The sequence below is a fragment of the Patagioenas fasciata genome, chromosome 27, assembly GCF_037038585.1.
Source record: "Patagioenas fasciata isolate bPatFas1 chromosome 27, bPatFas1.hap1, whole genome shotgun sequence".
In the NCBI taxonomy this organism is placed as follows: Eukaryota; Metazoa; Chordata; class Aves; order Columbiformes; family Columbidae; genus Patagioenas; species Patagioenas fasciata.
This window is the reverse complement of record NC_092546.1, coordinates 1,559,264-1,581,667: the sequence shown is the minus strand read 5'-3', so window position 1 is coordinate 1,581,667 and position 22,404 is coordinate 1,559,264. Positions and strand designations below refer to the sequence as shown.

The 22,404-nt window shown below is 59.2% G+C and overlaps 1 protein-coding gene across 1 annotated transcript in view; it reads left to right on the top strand.

Moving 5' to 3' along the window:
• Positions 1-22,404, top strand: part of UNC13A (unc-13 homolog A) — a 35,924-nt gene that overhangs the window by 9,465 nt on the left and 4,055 nt on the right. The window contains exons 11-38 of the mRNA XM_065858106.2: positions 358-942; positions 2,534-2,627; positions 3,666-3,715; positions 4,591-4,669; positions 6,240-6,311; positions 6,621-6,840; positions 7,084-7,311; positions 7,556-7,697; positions 8,081-8,250; positions 8,705-8,820; positions 8,924-9,087; positions 9,343-9,493; positions 11,492-11,560; positions 11,696-11,785; positions 11,950-12,084; positions 12,416-12,549; positions 12,733-12,818; positions 13,070-13,196; positions 13,284-13,380; positions 13,525-13,668; positions 14,198-14,281; positions 14,561-14,638; positions 14,912-15,000; positions 15,156-15,308; positions 15,459-15,582; positions 21,161-21,217; positions 21,416-21,496; positions 21,619-21,766. Coding sequence (XP_065714178.2) covers positions 358-942; positions 2,534-2,627; positions 3,666-3,715; positions 4,591-4,669; positions 6,240-6,311; positions 6,621-6,840; positions 7,084-7,311; positions 7,556-7,697; positions 8,081-8,250; positions 8,705-8,820; positions 8,924-9,087; positions 9,343-9,493; positions 11,492-11,560; positions 11,696-11,785; positions 11,950-12,084; positions 12,416-12,549; positions 12,733-12,818; positions 13,070-13,196; positions 13,284-13,380; positions 13,525-13,668; positions 14,198-14,281; positions 14,561-14,638; positions 14,912-15,000; positions 15,156-15,308; positions 15,459-15,582; positions 21,161-21,217; positions 21,416-21,496; positions 21,619-21,766 — 3,767 coding nt within the window. The remainder of the gene's footprint in view (positions 1-357; positions 943-2,533; positions 2,628-3,665; positions 3,716-4,590; positions 4,670-6,239; positions 6,312-6,620; positions 6,841-7,083; positions 7,312-7,555; positions 7,698-8,080; positions 8,251-8,704; positions 8,821-8,923; positions 9,088-9,342; positions 9,494-11,491; positions 11,561-11,695; positions 11,786-11,949; positions 12,085-12,415; positions 12,550-12,732; positions 12,819-13,069; positions 13,197-13,283; positions 13,381-13,524; positions 13,669-14,197; positions 14,282-14,560; positions 14,639-14,911; positions 15,001-15,155; positions 15,309-15,458; positions 15,583-21,160; positions 21,218-21,415; positions 21,497-21,618; positions 21,767-22,404) is intronic.

Genomic DNA, 22,404 nt, shown 5'->3' with positions numbered 1-22,404 from the left:
TGCTCTGCCCCCACCGTTGGCAGGGGTGAGCTGAGGGGACAGAGACCCCTTGTCCCCAAGCTGAGGGGACATCCCCATGTCCCCAAGCTCAGCCCAGGCACAGGCAGGAAGGTCAGACCCCTGAGATTGCCCCAGCCTTGGGGGCCAGTCCCAGCCCACGCACTCTCCTGGGTCTGTGCCTTTGACTCCCGGGACGAGGAGTGCGGTGCTCACCCAGGGCTGTGCCCCACGGGGAGCAGCACGTTCGCCTGCCTGTAGTGCAGGGACCCTGGGGCTCTAGCTGGGGTGCCATGGGGCAGGCAAGGCTGTGGCATGGACCCATGGGAGCCCTGTCCTTGTCTCCCCTTGGCCCTGCAGCCCCGCAGGGAGCAGCCGCTACGCCTCATCGGCCGAGCTGAGCCAGGGCAGCTCCCAGCTGAGCGAGGACTTCGAGAACGAGAGCCTGCGGGACTCGGAGCTGGATGAGCGGGACGGCGACTCCTACCACTCCTGCCACAGCTCGGTCAGCTACCACAAGGACTCGCCTCGCTGGGAGGAGGAGGATGATGATCTTTATCTGGAGGAGGAGGAAGAGGAGGAGGAAGAATTCAATGAGGACTACAGCGAGAATGAGGAAGGCTACCCCAAGGAGGAGGAGGAGGACCTACAGGAGCAGGACACCTACGAAACCCCTGAGCACGATGCCTACCCCCCACCGCAGAAACCCCCTGGGCAGCAGCAGCAACAGATCCCACAGCAGCAACTGCAGCAACCTCAGCTGGTCCCACAGCTGAAGCCACAGCAGCAGGAGAGGAAGGAGGAGAGGAAGGAGGAGAGAAAGGAGGAAAAGGACACCTCTGCCCCCCTGGAAACTCCAGAGACCCTCCAGGACCAGCGGGGAGCAGGCGAAGCTCCCGTGCCAGAGGCAGCCCCCGCACCTGAGGCCCCGATACCGGCTGAGAGGTAGGAGGGAGATGTTGACCTGTAGCGTCCTTGGGATGGCACTGTGCCTGGTGACACTGCGGGTGCTCTGGAGGTGGCCCAGGGCTGGTGCTGGTGCTGCTGGTGCCAAGGGGCAGTGCCAGGGACCTTCTGTGGTGTCTGGGGCCTTTCCAAGTGCCTGAGGCATCTGTGTGGGGGAAGCCCACTTGGTGCCACCCAGGCGAGGGTGAGCGCCCTCCGGCACACGGCCATGGCGCAGCCACCAGCGCCCGGCTGAGCAGGGGCAGAGCTCAAGGGGTTCAAGATCCTGACAGGGCTACAGGGAGTACAGGTTTATAACCTGTGACAGACCTGGAAATGGGGGATGTGGGGGCCTAGGACTGCAATTCCTCTCCTCTGACCCCTCTGTTGGCTCCCTGGATGGAGGGGGTAGCCCAGAGCTTGGTGTGGTCAGAGGAGGAAATTCCCGTCACAAGAGTCCATCCTCTCTCTAGGCCACTGGTAAAAGCTCATCCGTGGCCTCCTGTGCTGTACAGATGAATGATTTGGTGGCCAGGTCCCTGGTACAGCCTGTGAATAATTCATGTATCAGTCTCTGCCTTTAATTATTGCACACGTCAATTTATTCCGTGGTTTGGTGAGCACCACCACTCTGCGCAGAGAGAAGTGTGATGGGCTTTTTTGGTCTTTTGTTTAGTTTAAATTATACAGCAGAGCTGGGGAATTTCTAATTTAAAAGAATGTGTAATGAACTTTTTTTTAAAAATACGTATTTAGGCCCAAGGGTTTCATGTCTGCCCGCAGCGCCTGTTCTCTGCGCAGGGGGCTTGGGGGTCCCGTGCTGGGCACTGGGGACCACGGATTAGCACTGCGGACCGCAGGTTAAGGCTGAGGACCCCCAGATTAGCCCTGAGAACCCCAGATTAGCACTGAGGACCACGTAGTAGCACAGGCAAGGCCCCACAGGGCTGTTTTGGGGAGGTCTGTAACCTAAGTTCCCCACAGGCTCATTCCAGCCCGGTTCTGGGCACCCGTCTCCAGAGTCACATCACACCAGGCTCTCCAGGAGGCTGTGATGTTTGGATGACGTTTTTTCTTTTCCTTTGTGTCTCGATTTTGCAAGAGAGAAGAAAACCCACAACAACCATCCTGTCCAGGTTGACAGGTCCCCCTGGGCTTGGAGCCACTGGGGTGCTGGGAGCTCTTAAGCCCAGGAGGTCCCAGTGTGGTGGACAGTGGCTGGAGGACATGCTGGGGAGATGAGGGGTGACAGACGTTTCATCCACGTGCTTGTGTCACCAGCAGTCCCCTGACCCTTTGGTCCTGAAGGGATCCCTCTGTATTGCTTGGGTGCCCAGGGCAGAGCCTCACAAAGTGGGGTGAACTTCTAGCTTGTCCCCATTGCTCTGCCTTAACCGTGCTGCCCTTTGTAGCAGGACTCACTGCCTTTATAGAGTCCTTCCTGGGAAGAGGGGCTTTTTGCCATGGCCACACTGGTTCAAGGCCCATCAGGATCCCTAAATTGCAGCCTCAGTCCTGCCAGGTGTGTGGGGGCTGGCTCCCCCCTCCCCAGTGCCGTGCTGGGAGGTGAGCAAAGCGTGTGTGTTTGCAGGGAGCAGGCAGAGGCGGAGGTGCAGGACCCCAAAGCACGAGCCAAAGCCAACTGGCTGAGAGTCTTCAACAAGGTCTGCATGCAGCTGCAGGAGGTGAGCAACCCTGTGCCTGTCCCAGGGCTGCTGAGTGGGGGGCACGGCCCCTTCCCACGCCCTGGCAGCTTCCAGACACGTCTGCTCCCCAGTCCCACAGACATCCCACTCCCTGACGGGAGTGGAGACCTGGGGGGCCCCAACAGTGGTGGCCCTGCAACCCCATTTATGTCAGGTGGGACCCCCACAAGGGGGAGGGAGTGCTGAGGACCTTCCCCCTGTGTGTGCTGCATGCGGTGTGCTGGTGCTGCCTCTCCCCCCTCTCCCTGTACTGAGCTGACAATTTTTTGTTCTGTTTTTAGACTCCATCCTCCATATTTTCTTTTTGTTTTGGCTCTGGATTCACCCCCTGGGGCTTTGATCCCCCGCCCCACTGCTTCTTTTCAGTTGTCCACCACCATGGCACTTGTGCCTGCGTCTCCCCTTCCTCCAGGAAAGGGGTGTAGCCTGCCCGCAGGTAAGCATGTCCAACGGAACGACCCCGCAACGTGTGTGCCTTCCCTGTGGGGGTGTGTGCAGGGACTGACCCACGAGGGAAGCATCTTTCCTCCCTCTCCCCCAAAATGATCTCCTCCCTGCAAAGGAGGTGGCACTGCGGGGTGGTCCCTGCACACTCCCCGTCCCCAGTGTGCTCTGGCTTTTCCCTGCGCTTCTCTCCGACTGGATGTGGGTCCATGTGGACCTGATGAGCCTTTCAAATGATGCTTCTCCAGTCCCTCAAACCCTGAATTTTTGCGCAGTGCATCCATCCCCAACGCTACACCAGCCCGGGCCCCTCTGCTGAAGCCTCCTCACTGCTTGCCCATCTCAGCCTCTTGAAAACACTTCCTTCCCAGTGCAAGCCCTTTGCTGCAAAGAACCCCATCATTTTAGGAACGTGCTTTTCTCCACCCACTCTGTAAACTCTTTACATCCTTCCTCAGTGCTGTGGGTGCTGGCTGGGTGCTCAGCTGCCAGCAGCACCGAGCCCTGGGGATGGCTGCCGCATGTGCCAGGGACTCAGCGCTGCCCCCGTAACCACTGCCCTGTGTCTTGTAGGCCCGTGGGGAAGGTGACGGAGAAGCTAAATCGCTGTGGTTCAAAGGCGGGTGAGTATGTTGGGAAGCTGGTACTTTCTGCCTCCCTGGGATCTCACAGGTTGCTCCCCGCTTCCCATCAGGATGTGAATAATGACATTATGGGAGGGGGTCTGATGTGGGGAAGTGTTGCTGAGATGTGGAAACGTGGGGGCCAGATTTTGGGGTGGAATGCTGGTTGCTCAGTGCTTTTGGAGGAGCCAGCAGAGGTGCCACCACTCCATGTCCCCGAGAGCCAAAGGGGGAGATTGAGGAGGTGAGTGGGCTGGGATGGGACTGAGCAGGGGTGGCAGCTCCCACTTCTCTCCTGCCATCTGTGGCTGGAATGGTGCCACGGGGAACCTCGAACCTCTCACCCGGGCGGGCTGGGGATCTCGCTCTTCCTCTGACCCAGGCAGAACCTGGCGGGTTTCCTTGAGAGCCCACCAGCTCACCCCAGGTTTCCTTGTGTGCAGGGCTGGAGGCTGCAAAGCAGCATTTCTGCCTGAGCTGTGCTGCCTCAGTTTCTTTCGCAGCAGAATGGCTCAGTGCTCACCTTTGGTGGCCCAGAGGGAAACCTCAGCTCTGCTGTTCCATGCTGCAAAGCCAAAGCTAACTAAGCCAAACGGGCTATTTTTTTCCTGTGTTTCACTGTCACAGCACTGAAGCCAAACATCTTCATGTGGGGAAAACCACGGTTTTCAACCAGAATTCTCTTCCCCCCTAGTTTTCAGTCCAGTGATCTCTGCCCTGGCCAGGGTGGTGGTGGGGATGTGGGTCCCATGGGTGGGTCCCAGGCCATCTGGGTGTTGCTGTGCAGTCCTGGCTGCCAGGTCCTGAGTGAACACAAGGGCAATAGGGGCAATAGGAGTGAACCTCTTCCCCGCTGACTCTCGTCTCTCTTGCAGGCCTGGTGGTGGGCTGATTATTATAGACAGCATGCCGGACATACGCAAGCGAAAACCCATCCCCCTAGTTAGTGATTTGGTGAGGTTTCTCCTAACGCCTTGTGCCATGCAGCTGCTGGCTTCGCTCCCGCTGCGCCCTGGACTGTGCCACCCGCCCGCCCTGGCTGGCGCTTGCCGGTTGCCTGCGCCCTGCTCCCCAACTGCCTCTAACATGGCTTGTGTTTTGTGTTCTCTTTTCTCTGGCCTGGCTTGGCCATCCCTGGCTCCAGGGGGGCGGCAGTAAGGTTTCTGCGCTGCATTAACAGCATGCCCGACATTAAGCCTGGACGCAAATCTCTCCCTCTAGTCAGCGATCTGGTGAGCGTGGTACGAGGGGTTAAAGAGAGAGCACCCTTGGGTGCTGCTGCCCAGCTTCCTCCAGCTCTGCTGGCATGGGGTGGGGGTGTCCCAGGCTGTTTTGGGGTTCCCTTGGCCCTTGAGCTTGCAGTGTGGAGCTGTGAGGATGGCACAGCTGGGCTCTCAGCACCCAAGAGTGCTTCTGTTTAACGGAGTTCCAGGGCCCTGTCCCTACACCAAGCATCAGCTCAAGGCTTCCCAGGGCTGCATCTGATTTCCCATTTTCTTACCAGTGCTGCATCCCTGGTCCCTCCCTGTCCCACCTGCCACAGGCTCCCTGCAGCTCTGTTGCTGGGCAGATGGAGGGGGGTAGCGCTGGCTTTTCTGAGCTGCACAGAGCCCGTGCCCCTGTCCCCACCATTGTCATGCTGTGTCACTACAGCCACTACCCCATGCTGGGGTCCAATCCAGCCCCCGGGTTCTAATATATGGGGCTAATCTGTTGTCACGTCCCTAGTGACAAAGAGACAGCAATTTTGGAAACCAGACACCCTTTGAACCCAGAATTATGTGCCCTTCTCCTCCATCCCCTCACTTTACCCCTTGCCACCTCCGATTTTCCCTCCCCAGGGTTCCTGAGTCCCCCTGCCCCCCATTGCTGCCCTCACCCCAATGTCCTCTACCCCCTAGTCCTCTCGGGCAGCCGCTGATGCTTCCGCACTGTGCTGAGTTGGTGTTGGGGTTTTGGGTGGTGGGGGTGACGGGGTGGGCAGGGTGCGGGGTCCGTCACTGCTGGGTTTGGCAGGCTGCAGCCAGTGCTGTGGCTTGGGGTGGGAAACCCCCTGGTGGTGAGTGAGGGGTTCGTGTTGCCCCGATTCCCACTCATTCTGACAGGGAAGGGTCCAGGACTTGCTCTGCCATGAGGTGGCTTGCACTAACAGCCTTTTATTCCCCCCTTTGCTGGTCCTGGCTGCCCACAGGCAATGGTAAGTGACCCCACCCTGGTTTCCCCATGGTGTCAGACACACGCTGGGAGGCTCTGCCCTGTTGGGACTGAACTGGGAATGCCACGGGCTACTGAACTGGGAATGCCACGGGCTACTGAACTGGTTCCAGTCCCACTGCACAGGGGGGTGGCACTTTGCAATGCTGCTGGCACTTTGCTGTCCCCGCTGCCAGCCCATGCAGCCAGCACCCACCTCTGCCTGGGGTGGGGTCCATCTCAGGTGTTTATGGCCACTGGGACCCCAAAGGAGTGTGGGAGGGACACCCTGTGCTCTGCTAGATCTGTGAATTGTGTTTCTTACCCACAGTCCCTGGTCCAGTCCAGGAAAGCGGGAATCACGTCTGCACTGGCCTCAAGCACCTTGAACAATGAGGAGCTGGTAGGTGCTGGGGTTGTCTGGGGTGCGGGGCTGTCATGCTTGGAGGCCTGAGCCCCAGCGGCTAGGCCAGCAACAGAGTTGTGGGGTCTGTGCCACCCCAGCATCCTCCTCTGGCAAGGCCAAAGCAGCCAGGACATTCACGGCTGCACCTGGGGATGGCATTTGTCCTCTTCCCTGCTTGTCTGCACCCAGTGGTGACATCGCATGTGGCCCAACACCTGTGGCCGGGGTCCCCGCACCCTGCTGCACAGTTCAGCTGCCATATGGTGCCTGGGCTTTTCTCCCCCTCTCTCTTCTGTCCTTGCACAGAAAAACCATGTTTACAAGAAGACCCTGCAAGCCTTAGTGTATCCCATCTCCTGCACAACGCCCCACAACTTTGAGGTGTGGACGGCCACCACTCCCACCTACTGCTACGAGTGCGAGGGGCTGCTTTGGGGCATCGCCCGGCAGGGCATGCGCTGCGCCGAGTGTGGTGTCAAGTGTCACGAGAAGTGCCAGGACCTGCTCAACGCTGACTGCCTGCAGAGTAAGGGGCTGTTGCCTGCATCCTCATCCCTTCTCCCTTTGGGGAGGTAGGAGGGAGCAGCCCAGGGAGAGCTGGACTGTCGCCTTGTGCATAGGGACATGGTGAGCAGGAAGATCTGTCCTGGGCAGGGTGTAGATTCTACCAGGTTTGAATTCATTCACACATGGTGGACATGGAGCGCTCTCAGCTCTCTCCTGGATGCCACTTGCCTCCCTTGTCTCACCCATGGTTGTCCTCTCCCAGGGGCGGCAGAGAAGAGCTCCAAGCACGGAGCGGAGGACCGTACCCAGAATATCATCATGGTGCTCAAGGACCGCATGAAGATCCGGGAGCGCAACAAGCCGGAGATATTCGAGCTGATCCAGGAGGTGTTTGGGGTCACCAAGACCACGCACACACAGCAAATGAAGGCAGTGAAGCAGAGTGTCCTGGATGGCACCTCCAAATGGTCAGCCAAGATCAGCATCACTGGTAGGCACCGGTTGCAGCTGGCACCATGTGCCGTGTGGGCCCACGGGGCTGTCCCCTTGCACAGAGATGCTGTGTGCTCCAACCCCCTCCTGCCCCTCATCCTGCAAAGTGGCTTCAACCCCTGGGGACACAAGGTGCCTGTTGTGGGGATCTTGGTGTGGCCGTGGCACTGACTCCTCTCTCTGTTCTCTCCACTGTGTGCCACACACGTCTCGTGTGGATGGGCGTTTGTGCTGTGCTGCAGTCGTTTGTGCCCAGGGCCTGCAAGCAAAGGATAAGACGGGTTCCAGTGACCCATATGTCACTGTCCAGGTTGGGAAAACAAAGAAAAGGACTAAAACTATCTATGGCAATCTCAACCCGGTCTGGGAGGAGAATTTCCATTTGTAAGTTCACCCCTGTCCCCCTACCTGGCCACTCACAGTCATGCTGGGCTGTGCTGGCTGTTAGAACACCCCTGAGGGGTGGTGGGCAGTCAGTGGGGCTTCATCCTGCCGCAGCCGAGGGTGGAGGGCGGCTGCGGGGGGTGCTGGTTTTGTGCCATGGAGGGCTTGGCTCCCGGCAATGAAGGCTGATCCAGGCTGTGTTGGGGCTGCCTGGGGCTGGTGCAGAGCCCTGCAGAGCCCATGGGGAAGGGTTGGTGCCCCACATCCAATCTCTTCTCCAGTTTCTGCCCAGTGCTGGGGTGGTCCCTCTTGTTTAGGGAAACAAGAGAGGCCAGAAACCTTTTCCTGCTCATCCTGGGGCTTGTCCCTTCTCGTCTCCCCAGCGAGTGCCACAACTCCTCCGACCGCATCAAGGTCCGTGTCTGGGACGAAGATGATGACATCAAGTCCCGTGTCAAGCAGCGCTTCAAGAGAGAGTCCGACGATTTCCTGGGCCAGACGATCATCGAGGTCCGGACCCTGAGTGGGGAGATGGACGTCTGGTACAACCTCGGTAACTGGCTGCCCCAGCACGACCTGCTTGGGCTGGGAATCCCGGCCCTGCTCTCTGGGGGGATGTGCTGCTAGACGTGGCATGAAGGCTATTTCAGCATATTAGTACAGGGTGTGCTGTTAAAAACATTGAATCCTGAAAGCCATTGGGATCGAGTGTTTTCCCAGGGTCGTTCTCAAAACCCTTTGCCCAGGAGGTCGGGAGCACCAGCCCTCTGCAGAGGTGAAACTGAGGCACAGAGAAGCCACATCTCTGTAGTGTCTGGAGATATGGCCAAATCGCTCTCTGCAGTGCGTTGTACCCTGGCCTGGCTGCACTCAGCTCTGGGCGTCCCCTGGCCCTGGCCCCAAGAGCACTGCCCTGCTGGAGCGCTCTGCCCCTCTTTGGAGCCAGGAGTGAGCAGAGTTCCTCCGGGGAAGCCTCACACCTTGTCCCCCTCCTTGTGCCCCTACAGACAAGCGGACAGACAAGTCAGCCGTGTCGGGAGCCATCCGGCTGCACATCAGTGTGGAGATCAAAGGCGAGGAGAAGGTGGCTCCCTACCACGTACAGTACACCTGCCTGCACGAGGTGAGCAGCCCAGGCAGGTGCGAGGGGCATGGCTCCAACCCCAGCGATGCCACTGTGCCACTGCTGGCCCTGGGGACCTGATGCGACTTATTTGTACCTCCAGAACCTGTTCCACTTTGTGACGGATTTGCAAAACAATGGGGTGGTGAAGATCCCCGACGCCAAGGGGGATGATGCCTGGAAGGTGTACTTTGACGAGACAGCACAGGAGATTGTGGATGAGTTTGCCATGCGCTACGGGGTAGAGTCCATCTACCAGGCCATGACGTGAGTCCCTCGTGTTCCACCCTGCTCAAAGGGGCTGTGCCAGCCCTGGGTTGTGGGGATCACTGTTGGCATCTTTCTCCCCTGCCACTGTTCGCACCCATCTCCCCGCCATGGGTGCAGACATCTCCCTTAGCTCGTCAGCACCCACGCATCCCTCTCTCCCCCTCTCTATGTGTGCATCCCAAACCCCGTGCCCCTTCCTACAGTCAACCCCTTCTGTGGCCCCACGCCCTCACCTTCCACCTCCTTCTGCAGGCATTTTGCCTGCCTTTCCTCCAAATACATGTGCCCAGGCGTGCCGGCAGTGATGAGTACCCTGCTAGCCAACATCAACGCCTACTATGCCCACACCACGGCTTCTGCCAATGTCTCGGCCTCTGACCGCTTTGCTGCTTCCAATTTCGGGGTAAGTCCGATGGTGCGTAAACACTCCTTCCTTCTTCTCTCTCTTCTCTTGGGAGGGGGTGGGGGGCTTGGGGCACAAAAAGGGCCGTGCAAAACGCTCCGCTCCAAACCAAAGCAGGCGGCAGGTGGGTCAGGCCCTGCTTGCCCCGAAATTCATCCTGCTCCTGTTTTGCAGAAGGAAAAGAGCCACCACCTTCCTGGGAGAGGGTCTAAAATTGCTACCCAGATTATGCGGGTAGAACCGTGACTGGAGCCCAAGCGGGCTGGGATGCTTGGTGGCAGCGTGGCAGGAGGGGGAATCCTTGCTGGCAAAATCACAAGCAGGTGGCGAGGAGCCATCCCTGCAGCTCACCAGGAGTTTTGCACAGCCCTGAGTGCTTTGGGTGCACTCTGGGACCGCTGCAAACTCGCCTGGCTGTGCCAGCACCCATGGGGGCCTGCTGGGTGCCTTGCATGCAGCAAGTGGGGCGAGTTTGTGCCGGGTCTGGGTGCGCCCTTGGGGACGTGGGCGAAGTGGGACTGAGCTCTCATCCCGTCTCCCCGTGTTATCCCGGAGGCAGCTGGTTATTGCTCTGGATGCACATGGGTTGAGCCAGGATCAGTGCCCAGCTCGGGGTCAGGCCAAGTGCTGGGTAGCCAGGGATGCAGCCAAGGCCGAGTGTAGCTTCGAGCAGTGGCTGCTTTGGCTCAACTCCCAGGTCCTGTTGCAGGGGGCAGCTAGAGCCAAGCGAGCTGTGCATCCTGTCATGTAGGAGGAGGAAACTGTACAAGAAAAAAACCAACACCTTTCTGTAACATGGAGGGTTTTAAAAACTTCTTTCTTTCTCTTTTTTTAGAGAGCCTAAGGTTGGGTCCTAAAGTGCCCGGCCGTGTCGCTTTAACCCCGTCGTGTCCAGTTTTAAAGCGCTGCAGCCGTTCGGTGGCGGGGACGCACGGTCTCGGCCCAGAGCCTGGCTTTGCCATCTCTGGCGGGCGAGCGCGCCGAAGGTTTGCGGTTGCCAGTGCAGGCTGTGGCCTTGGCCGAGCAGTGGCCAGGCGGGTGCGGGACTCGCTGCCCCCTCCCATCCCCTTGTCCTCCCCACCCAGGACTTGGGAAGCTGCTCTGGGCTCTCTGAAGCCCTGTGGGGCAGCCCTGATGCTGTGGACGGAACCCAGGTTTCTCATGGGAGGCCCACGAGGTTGTCCAATGCTCCCCCCTGGCAGAGATGCAGAGTGAAATGCTTCCTGACAGAGTTTTGGGGCAGCCTGGTTGCTTTGCCCTCATCTTGGACACCTGATCCACAGCCCAGTGTGGGATTTGCATTCTCCTGCCCGTGAGCTGAGCTGAACTGAACTGAATTAAAGGCACTTGGCCCCAGTGGAGACCATAAACCTAGAGCAGTTCTCTGCCTATATCCCTCGATGCAAACCAGTTGGGCAAGCGAGGAGCCCATGGAGGGATCCAACTCCTGGGGCCATCCTGGCCTTGTCTTGAAGCAGCTTGGCCCTGAAGATGGGCGACCACTGCAAGAGCCCAGCTGCCCTTTCCCTGCCCTTTTTCCTGAGCTCATCAGAAGGTTCAATCTAAGGGCCATGCAGCCCAGGGCACAATCCTTCACACCCTCTCCCTGCTCCTGCCCTGAGTCCTGGCTCGGAGGTGTTTAAGTGGACAGGGCAGATAGAGCAGCCCATCCCCACTGAAGCACTGACTGCCAGTGAATACACGGTGGTCCCTCTCGATCCTGTACTATGCCTGGCATGACTTCTGTGCCCTGGTAGCTGTTGATGGCTCCCAGAGAGTCCCAGCCAGCAGCGAGGACACGCTCTTCGCCGCAGGCATCCCATACCCGCCCACGGGGCGCTGATGGAGGAAGGAGGGAAAGGACAGCAGGAAGGAGAGGGATGAGCTGGGTGCAGTGTGTGAGCCAGGCTGTGGGCAGAGAGAGACGGGGCAGCGGGGAGGGGGGTGGTCCCTGCCGCCTCTCCCCCATTTACCTGGCTCTGGGGCATTTCTCTGCAGAAGGAGCGGTTCGTCAAGCTCCTTGACCAGCTGCACAACTCGCTGCGGATCGACCTCTCCATGTACCGAGTAAGCTTACTGCTGCACCTCAGTTTCCCTAGCTGTCTAGTATGGTCTGAAACAACAAGTGGCTGTTTTCTCCCCCTCCACTTGTCCCTGTGAGATTTTTGTGCGCAACTCTGCTTGTCTCTTCCTCTTTGGCAGAACAACTTCCCTGCCAGCAGTCCCGAGAGGCTGCAGGATCTCAAGTCCACGGTGGATTTGCTGACCAGCATCACCTTCTTTCGGATGAAGGTATTGCTGGGGCCCCATTCTCCCTGTCCCTCCAGTGGAGAGCCTGACCCTTGCTGGCCCCGATTCTTTGTGAGGTTGGGGTGGTGCTGGCGCTGCGGTAGCTCCAGGCCGCTGGCTGGGGCTGCGGGGCTGCCTCCAGCGCTGCTCCCTGCCTGCACACCCAGGTCCAGGAGCTGCAGAGCCCCCCACGAGCCAGCCAGGTGGTGAAGGACTGTGTGAAAGCCTGCCTCAACTCTACCTATGAGTATATCTTCAACAACTGTCACGAGCTGTACAGTCGCGAGTACCAGACAGACCCGGTGCGTTGGGAACTGGGAGGCACTGGGTTGCCAGGTGCTGCGGAGGGAACTTGCTGCCCCTGGCTGAGCTTCCCCATCCCTTGCCCTTCTCCTTCGTGCAATGCTCCTGGTCCCTCTCCAGAGCACTCAGCCCCATGCAGAATGAACCCCAAGACTTGAGCAGGGTTAAAGCTCTGCTGCTGTGGGGTTGAGACTGGGGCCAGACAAGGGGGGCTGTGTAGGGGCCTCCAGGGTGTTCCCAGAGCCCTCCTGCCTCCTCGTTAGCCCCACCACAAAATCAAGCCCCATGGGTGGGATGACTGGAGCCTCCACTGTGTCCCCATCACTCCAGACTAAGAAAGGCGAGGTGCCCCCCGAGGAGCAGGGTCCCAGCATCAAAAACCTGGACTTCTGGTCCAAGCTCATCACCCTGATAGTCTCCATTATCGAGGAGGACAAGAATTCCTACACACCCTGCCTGAACCAGTGAGTAGGTGCTGGGGAAGGGAACCCTGCTTTGCACATAGGGGGATGCTTTAGTCCTTTGGAAGTGGGCTGTAACATCCATTCTACAGATGGGAAAACTGAGGCAGGTGGGAGGTGTTGGGGGCACATATCTCCAAGTGGACGGCTGCTCCACCCCGTTTCTGTGCTCTCCTCCCTTCCCAGGTTCCCCCAGGAACTGAATGTAGGGAAGATCAGCGCTGAGGTGATGTGGAACCTCTTTGCTCAGGACATGAAGTACGCGATGGAGGGTGAGTCCACCCCCACCGCCCAAGCTGAGTGGGGAAGCAGGCAGGACCCGCACTCCGCTCCCACCTCGCCTGTTCCCTGGGCAAACCCATTTCATCCCCCCATCAACACAATGCCTGGCTTAAATCCCACACAAGAAGCACTTCCGTCTTCACCCCATTACCCTGGCATCCCCAGAGCTGCCCTTGGGGCAGCTGCCCCCGAAGTTTGGGGCTTGAAGCAACCCCCTGGTGCACTCACCTTCCCTGTGCAGAGCACGACAAGCACCGGCTGTGCAAGAGCGCGGACTACATGAACCTGCACTTCAAGGTGAAGTGGCTGTACAACGAGTATGTCACGGAGCTGCCCTCCTTCAAGAGCCGTGTGCCCGAGTACCCTGCGTGAGTGCAGCCCTTGAGGGGGCCATGGAGGGGGTGCTTGTGCCCTGGGGGCTGGCTGGCCTCACCGGGGACTGGCCTCTCTTCCAGCTGGTTTGAGCCCTTTGTTATCCAGTGGCTGGATGAGAACGAAGAGGTGTCACGGGATTTCCTGCATGGAGCACTGGAGCGGGACAAAAAGGACGGGGTATGAACAGGGCTGTCAGTGTGCACAGGAGCCACAGCCAGGAGTTGGCTTGGGGTTTGTTCCTTGATGCCCAGTGTGTCCCCATTGGGACCAAAACCTCCCTCCCCTGCCTCCTGCTGACACTGTATCTCCCTCGCCCCACAGTTCCAGCAGACGTCAGAGCACGCTCTCTTCTCCTGCTCCGTGGTGGATGTCTTCTCCCAGCTCAACCAGAGCTTTGAGATCATTAAGAAGCTTGAGTGCCCTGACCCCCAGATTGTTGGGCACTACATGCGAAGGTTTGCTAAGGTGGGCAGCTGCCAGGGCAGGGGCCACTGGGCCAGCAGCACCCCTGGGAACCCAGTCCCAGCCCTGGGACTCCTGGGCTCTCTGCCACCTCCCATCCAGCTACAGGCAGTGGCATAGGGCACAGATTGCACCACCTCTAACAGCAATACTCAAGTGAACATGCTGCCAAAAGACCCTATAGCTCTCCCAGCTTTGCTAGCACAGAAGATTAGCTAATTAATGAGTTAATTGGTTAATTAATCTTGATTAATTAAATGCCACTGGCTTGCTGCAGTGTGGAAGGGGTTGTATGCAGGCTTGATGGCTGATGTTTTTTCAGTGTTGCTGCCTGTGGAGATCAGGTGTGCTGGATCTCGATCTGGATCTGGCTGCTGTGCCCATGCAGCTCCTGTTGCATCTGTGGGGCCAGAGGGTTTAGAGGTCCCAGGGTGTACTCATGCATTGGGTTGTTTCACTGCTATGGGACTCATGGTCTCCTTCCTCCTCTTTACTGCTCTCTGGGTGGGTCCCATCTCTCATCTGGATGCAGACCATCAGCAATGTGTTACTCCAGTATGCTGAGATCATCTCCAAGGATTTTGCCTCATACTGCTCCAAGGAGAAGGAGAAAGTGGTGATGTATCTCCCCCCTGCTTGTCACCTGCCTGGGGCTGCCAGGCAGTACTGTTCCCATGTGGTGACCTCAGCCATCACCTCAGCTCCAGAGCTGGTCCTCATGATGCAGATCGTGTCCTTGGTCTATGATGACAGCCCCTGAAATGCTGCCAAGGAGGCCCCTGTGCCACGCTGTTATTGTGTCCCCCAGCGCAGGGTGGGGGGGACCTGGGGCGGTGGGTAGCCGTTCCAGCCACATCTGTTGGTGCTGACCCACCTCTCCATCCCACCCCTCCAGCCCTGCATCCTTATGAACAACATCCAGCAGCTCCGCGTCCAGCTTGAGAAGATGTTTGAAGCCATGGGTGGGAAGGAGGTTCGTATTGGGGTTCTCCAGGAGGGAGTCCTGTGGATGGGCTGGATCAGTCCCTTCTCCCCAGAGGCAACACCTTCCCTGGCTCTGCAGTGCTGGGAGTAGACCCTGGTTTCTCACTCCTGTATGGGCTTGTCCTGTCCCACCCCATGGCACCCTGCTCTCCTATCATGTCAGATGACAGGGGTGCTTCACCCTGCCCAGTGCTGCATTTGGGGTGCAGAGGCCTCCCCAAGGGCTGGACCAGGCACCTGATGGCTTCTCCTGTCTCTCCAGCTGGACACAGAAGCCAGTGATATCCTCAAGGAACTGCAGGTGAAGCTCAACAATGTCCTAGATGAGCTGAGCCGAGTTTTTGCCACCAGGTACACCTGGGCAAGAGAGCACAGGTGGGGGGCCAAGGAGACGTTTGGGGGCCCAGGAGCTGCAGCTGGGGCCAGGCTGGGGGCTTTGCTTAGCCAAGCGGGTCCTGGTCGCGGCTGTGGGGAATGCTGAGCTGCCTGGGTGTTGTGGTCCACAGTTTTCAACCACACATTGAGGAGTGCGTGAAGCAGATGGGTGATATCCTGGGCCAGGTGAAGGGCACCGGCAATGTCCCTGCCAGCACCTGCAGTAGCGTTGCACAGGATGCTGACAACGTCCTGCAGCCAATCATGGACCTCCTGGACAGCAAGTGAGTGTGGGAGGCAACGGGGACACCCACACTCCCCAATGCCCTTGACCTGCCCTGGGAGTGTGGGGGACCTGCAGGGTCAGGGTGGCAGGGCAAGAGATGGCATTGGGGTGCTGTGCCAGGACCTTCAGCCCTGTTCCCTCTCTGCAGCCTGACGCTCTTTGCCAAGATCTGTGAGAAGACGGTGCTGAAGCGGGTGCTGAAGGAGCTCTGGAAGCTGGTGATGAACACAATGGAGAAGACCATTGTCCTGCCCCCGCTCACTGATCAGACGGTGAGTGACAGGGGGCCCTGGAGCTGAGATGCAGGTGGCTGATTTGGGCCAGTGTGGGACATCGTTGGCCAGGTGCCTTCACTGGCTGCTGAGGGGGTGTGGACTTCAGCAGGCCACCCCAGACCTGCCCCCAGCTCATGGCCAGGGCTGGGATGGAGAACAGAAAGGTCATTCTTGACTCAGGTGCCAAATGCAGCCTGGTCCCTGTGCCGAGAGGTGAATCAGGAGGCTCTCGGAGTGCAGGAGGCCACCCCACGTCAGCTCTGGTGTGGGGCTGGGGTTCCTTGAGGAGCAGGGACTGGGGTGATGTGGGGTTGGGGGGGCATGTCCCTGTAGCAGGGCTGAACTCTTCCTCGCTAACAGGCTGAACAGGCTCTAAGGGAGCAGAACAAAGCCCAGGGCGTGGTCCCCTCTCAGGAGGAGTTTGCCTACAGGCTTTGAGGCTCTGTATCGCAGTGCTGTGTGTCTGTCCTCCCTGCACAGAGCCATGCACCCCAAAACTTTCCAGGGCAGCTGATCCCTTGGGGTTGGGCAGGGAAGAGTGACACCAAGGGCTCTGAGCCAGCCACACACCTGTCTCTGTCACTCTCAGTGGCTTTAGTCACTGTCACAAAGCTGATCTCAGGCTCTTGCTTGGAGTCCCTGGAGCCATCGGCTGCTGTGTCCCTTTTCTGGGGCTGTGGGGCTTCTTGTACTGTGGCAGTAAGGGACAGCGCATTGGTGACTCATCAGACCTCAGTGGTGCTACCTCACTGGGACCTTGTCACAGCCCTGCCTTGTTCCCAGCCAAGCTCATACACCCTTGGCCAAAGGTGGCCAAATCCAGCAGGACTGCTGGCGCCACTGGGTCCCAGTTGCCACCCCAGTCCCTATCTCTGTCCCTTCGCGGCCACGTGTGGCTATGCCATGTTCTGGAGGCAGCAGGCCCTGTGCTGAGGGCAGAGGAGGTGGTGTGGACATGTTGGATCTGTCAGGTGATTTTCCTGAGGGGAGGCAGCCCTGGAGGGGGCTGTGCTGGGGCTGGTACCTGGGACAGTCCCCTGGTGGCTCTGGGCTGCAGCCGGGGGGTGGCTGGGCACACTGATGACGTGGGAGCTGTGTGTCAGAGCCGAACGTCGAGTGGGGTCTGCCAGCTCCCTGGAGCCCAGTCCCCCTGGGGCAGAGCCCCCCGTTACAGTACGGAAAGATGGGGCCACTTCAGGGCTGTAGTGACCTGTGGGGCTGGTGGCAGGGCGTTGACACTGAGTACTGTGGCCCATCAGATGGGGGACAACTCTGCTGTCTCTCCTGGCTGGTGAATGGGTGATACTCAGCCATGGGGCAGCTGGGGCTGGGGAGGATGGAGGATGGGACCGACACTCATGTCATGGTTGTTCTCTCCAATTGCTCTGCTCACCCTCTCAATGGCAGATGATTGTAAGTACGGCAGCTCCCTGTCTGTCTGTCTGTCCGCTGTGTGTCGGTCCTGGCCTCGCCAGTTTTTGTCTTGTGTGGCTGCCCGCGCCCTGCCCACACCCTCCTCCAGCTCCCAACTTGGTCCATCTCTGTGGGGACATCCTTGTGCTGCCTGCTTGGTGGGCACTTGCTCACAGCCCCAGCTGGGTTTTGGAGGGGGGGGCGTGGAAAGGTCCTGGACAGGTTCACAGTGCCTGGATGTGGGGAGATGCAAGGGTCAGTGATGAGGTGGGAGGGGACAGTGATGGGGCAGTGCCATGTATTCAGGGACAGCCAAACCCAGGCTGATCCCATCTTCTTGCTCTGCGCTGAGGGTGAGAGAGGCCACTGGAGACAGGAGCAGAGGGAATGGCGTGTGCCGGACGGTCAGGGCTGCTCTTCCCGACCCCTTGTGCCTCAGTTTCCCCTTGAGAGCCTGGCTTAGGTGGGGCTCTGTAGAGAGGAGCATCTTGCTGGGACACGGGGGTCCCTGGCTCAGCAATGGGGCAGGTTGCCAGCACAAGTTGTGAGACTTTTTTCCCTGGTTAGGATATGGCCCTGGGAGCCCAAACTCCTGAGTTCCCTTCTCAGCATCGCTGCTGGGTCCTTGCATGGCTTTGACTGAGCAGTTTCCTTTTGTCATCTTCTGCTCAGTTGGTGGCCATGGGTTTACATTCCATGGGGCAAGAGAAGGGTCACATTCACCCCCAATCCTGCCCCCACCCCTGCTTTGACCATGGGCACCTTTGTGAGGAGGAACAGTGTTGTGGGCACTGGTGGCTGGGTGCTGGATGCCAGTCCCTGCAGGGACAAATGCCCATCCCATGTCCCCCAACACCTTTTGTTTCCAACAGCAGCATTTGGAAAAACCCTGGGGTCAACACTGGGCTGAGCCTCCCTTCAGACCTCATAGGGACCCTATGTCCCAGCCTTGCTGAGGCTGCTGGGGGGCCCTGTGGGATACAAGGTCCTTTTGTTCACCCATCACCCTGTGCCTCAGTTTCTTCCAGGGCAAGAAACCCTCCTGGCAGCCTGCTTGGCCCTCACTGTGCTGCTTGTCCGTTCTGCAGGCTTCTCTGCCAGCTGACCCCCCTGCTAACCCCTCCTGATTCAGATGTGCCTGAGCCCCACTGGTTAAGAACCCCCCATGTGGCACTGCTGCCCCATTTTACACCGTTTCTTTCGCCACTGCTGAGGCCTGTGTCAGTGTGGGATTGTCACTGAGCCCAGCACTGTGTGGACCAGAACTCTGCGTGCAAACCACAAGTACAGCTGCCCCTTCCCCCCTCCCAACCCAGGGCTGTGAGCATCTTCCAGAGCTGGAGGAGAATGTGGAGACACCCAAGGCTGCCCACACAGTGCCCGCTGGCTCCTGTATCCCAGTGGGAAAGAGGCCCCCATGGGGTCAGCATCCCTGTAGCCCAGCAGGGACCAGCTACCCATAAGCCCGGAATCCCAGTGAGGGGACCAGTTCCCCATCAGTGCAATATCCTGCATTCCAGTGGAGACCAGCTGGCCCAGCACTCCAAAGACACCAGTTCCTCACTGACCCAGCAACCCTCTGGGATCCAGTTCCCCACTAACCCAGGATCCCAGTGGGGACCAGTCCCCTATAGGCCCGCAGCCCAACAGGGACCGGTTCCTTATTGGCTCTGGCTGTACTTTAGGAGTTCAGTGATGTCCTTGCCGCCAGCCTGCAGCCACCCCACGGGCCCAGACTTGTCCTTGCATCCCCCCGTGTCCCACCCAATGCTGCCCCCCCCCCCCACCTCACTCAACCTCTGACATTGCTTCTACAGGGCACGCTCTTGAGAAAACATGGCAAGGGGACAGAGAAGGTAAATAGCTGTGGGTTCCGTGTGTGTCATCACCCCGTGGCCACACTTATGGCCCCACACCTGCCTACTGTGAAGGTCCAGGCTTGTCTGTGCTTCCTCTGTCGTGCTGTCTGGATGTGCCGTTGCCTGCGTGGCGTGTTGTTGTGTTAGGTGTGCCGTGTTGTCCAGGACGTGCTGCCTGTGTGCAGGATGGGGGCAGGGACCGGTTCCTGTGTGTCGCCCGGGGTAGGGAGCAGGTGTCGTGTCATGTTTGGTTCCCATGGGTGTGTATGTGGGGTGTTACCCATCTCCAGGCAGATATGGGGGATGCTGCCCCACGGTGCTCAGCACCCCTCCAGGTGCCTGGCTGGGACAGTGTGGGGACAGGGCACCCAAGCATGGGAGATCCCGGGCACAGACCTGTCCCACCGTTGGGGGCTCAGGAAGAGGTGACCCCTGGGATGCTGAGCCATACTGGGGCTGTGTGGGGCACACTGGGGGCCATGGGGCTGCTGAGATCCTCTGGAACTCTGAGCCTGCTTCCCCCTGATTCTTGGGGGGCCTCAGCAAGGCTCACTGAGCCCCAAAACTTGCCAAAAGGGCTTTCTCCAGGCATACGGGTTCTGGGTGCTCCCCACTGCCAGGTCCAGCAGAGCCTTCCAGGCTGCCCACTATCAAACCCCAGCTTTCAGGAAAGGACACGCCAGCATCGACTGGGCAATGCCTGCGGCTTCCCTGGCTCTCCGCTCCTCTCGCAGGGGACACAGGGTCCTGCTCCATTTACCTGACAATGCTGGGCGAGCTGCTTTCCTCCATCTGCTGCTACTTTCCCAGCCCCAAACAAGGAGGGGAGCAAGCCTGCCCTCGTTTGGGAAGAGGCCTGGCACAATCATCACAGGTTCACCAGCAAGCGCACAGGGCTGAGCCTTTGCAGGTGTGAACTGGTGCCAAACCAGTGGCACCAGCAGAGAACTGGACACAGCCAGAGGAGAGTACAGGGCCAGAGCCCCCATGGCTGGGGGATGTGGGGGTCCTGGGCCCGCTGCTGGCTGCTGCTGGGACCACCAGTAATTGTCCCTTGCTGTTCTCTTCCAGAGCAGGGTGAAGCTGCCCAGTCACACTGAAGTAAGAACATGGTTCTTCTGCTCCCCATTTGGCTCTGGTTCCCTCTCTCGCACCCTCCTCATCCCGTGTGCTGTGGGGTGGTCCCAGCTTAGTACAGTGCCCCATCGTGCTCTATCTGGGTGACACTAGTGTCCCCATCTCCCAGCCTACTCACTGGTGGGGTAGACAGGGGCAGCAAGTGAAGGATTAATGGGACAGAACTCGGGGGGAGCACAACGGATAAATGGGGGGTACAAAAATGAGGGCATGGTGGGGAAAGGTCCCTGCGGAAGGTAATGGTCAGTGGGATAGATGCTGGGGTTTCTCATTGTCAGGAAGGACTGAAGCTACTGGTACTGGGAGAGGGAAGGAGGTGGAAATCGCTGGCTCTGCCCCACTGGGCCCCAGTTTACCCAGTTGCATGTCGCACCCTGGAGGGCTTGAGAAGGGAAACTTGCACTCAGACTGGTAAGCGGATGCCAGACCAGGGAGGTGAGCAGGATCTGCCCGTGCCATGGGGCTGCATCCCCAGGAGCTGTAGGATGACTTCATGGCCCCTGCCCATGGGGGTGGCAGGGCACAGAGCAGGTGAGGGTGGTCAGGGTCTCCCTGCTGTGTTCCTTGGGGCTGGAAGGGACCGGGAACCTCCCTGGATCTGGGCAGGAGTCTGTGTGGCAGGGGGGTGTTTAACTTGGCTGCCAGCGCTGTGGGGTACAAGGGGGACCATGCCACATCCTTCCCATGCCCACTGTCCCCCTGTACTTGCTCTCTGCTCCCCCTGCCCAATGTCATATGGTTGTCCATGTGGTGCGAGTGATGTGCCATTTTGGGCTCTGCTGGATGCAGAAGCAGATGCTTGGGCACCACAGGGAAGAGGATGGGATCCTTATGTCAAGCTGCTTGTGCTGAGCAGGGTGTGAGGTCCCTGATGCCAGGGTGATGTCCTATGCTGGGGTGCCCAAGCCCCCAGCCACACACCTGTGCTGAGAACTTGGAGGCTGGATAGGGGCTGCAGCAGCCCCCTGCACCTACATCACCGTGCCTGGCATGGCTGGTGGTCCCTGGGGGTCTCTGAGGAGGACCCCTCTGCCCCCTGGAGCATGGGGGTGCTGGGGGAGCCCATGGAGCCACAGAAAACTCCTGGCACCCTGTGTCCAGCCTGACCACGGCAAACCCAGCCTGGCCGCTCACCAGGGCTGTTCCTGTCTCTTTGGTCTCCGCAGGGCACGCAGATGATTTTCAATGCAGCCAAGGAGCTGGGGCAGCTCTCCAAGCTGAAGGTGAGGGCTGGGAGGCTGAGGATGGGGGGGCTGGGGGAGGAAGGTGATCTGAACTCCTCTCTGTGCAAGCTTGGGGGGCACTTTGCACACTGGCATTGGCGCTGTGGCAGTGACCTCACCAGTGTTTGTTTGCTGGCACAGCTGGGTGAGGGAAGTGGGGCGCAGTCCCACGCTGAGAGCAGAATTTGTGCTGTGCAGGACCACATGGTGCGGGAGGAAGCCAAGAGCCTGACCCCAAAGCAATGTGCAGTGGTGGAGCTGGCGCTGGACACCATCAAGGTAAGGGCACCCTGGGGTACAAAGTGGTGCCCCTGAGGGCTCTGTCCCCAAGGCACAGACATGGGAGGGCACTGAGCTCCAATAGAGCTGCTGAGAATGCAGTGGCTCTCTCCTCCCTCCAGCAATACTTTCATGCCGGCGGCGTGGGGCTAAAGAAGACGTTCCTGGAGAAGAGCCCTGACCTGCAGTCGCTGCGCTATGCTCTGTCCCTCTACACCCAGGCCACTGACCTCCTCATCAAAACATTTGTGCAGACCCAGGCTTCACAGGGTAGGATGTGCTGCCCTGGACCCCCACCTGGACCCCTGTCCCCACACATGGGCTCATCTGCCCCATGGCCAGGGCCCCACCCTGCCTCCATCCCGGTGGGGTTGGGGATCCCAGCCGGGGTCACAGAGGGGTGGGAGGGGTGGGTCGGAAGGGAAGGGCGTTTTGCTCCCATGGTTTGCAGGTGAAGAGGGGCCATGGGTGCTCAGCGGCACCTGGCACCCCCAACTCCCCCACCAGCAAGAAGAGTGTGACGGTCATGGGCCATCCCATAGTGCCCCCGCCAGGCTTGTCTGTGTCCTTGGGGAGTGGGATGTGCTTTCGCTGTCTGTGCATCTCCTGCAAGGGACGTATGTCCTGTCTGTGCCTCCTGTGCCAGCCATGTTGGGGGTGTGGGGTTGGGTGTGGTGGGTGCCAGCACCCCTGGGTCTCTCCGTCCTGGCCCCAGGACTCCTGGGCTCAGAGCTGGGTGGTGCCTGGCACTCCCGTGTTGCTGCAGTGTTGTCCGGATGCTCGGTCATCCATCTGTCTGCGAGATCTGATCTTTCTTTCTCTCTCTTTGTTTTTCCCCCCTTTCACTGTTCCTATTCCCTGTTGTCTCCTTCCTCCTCTCTTCGTCTACTCTGTGCTGTGTCTCTGTC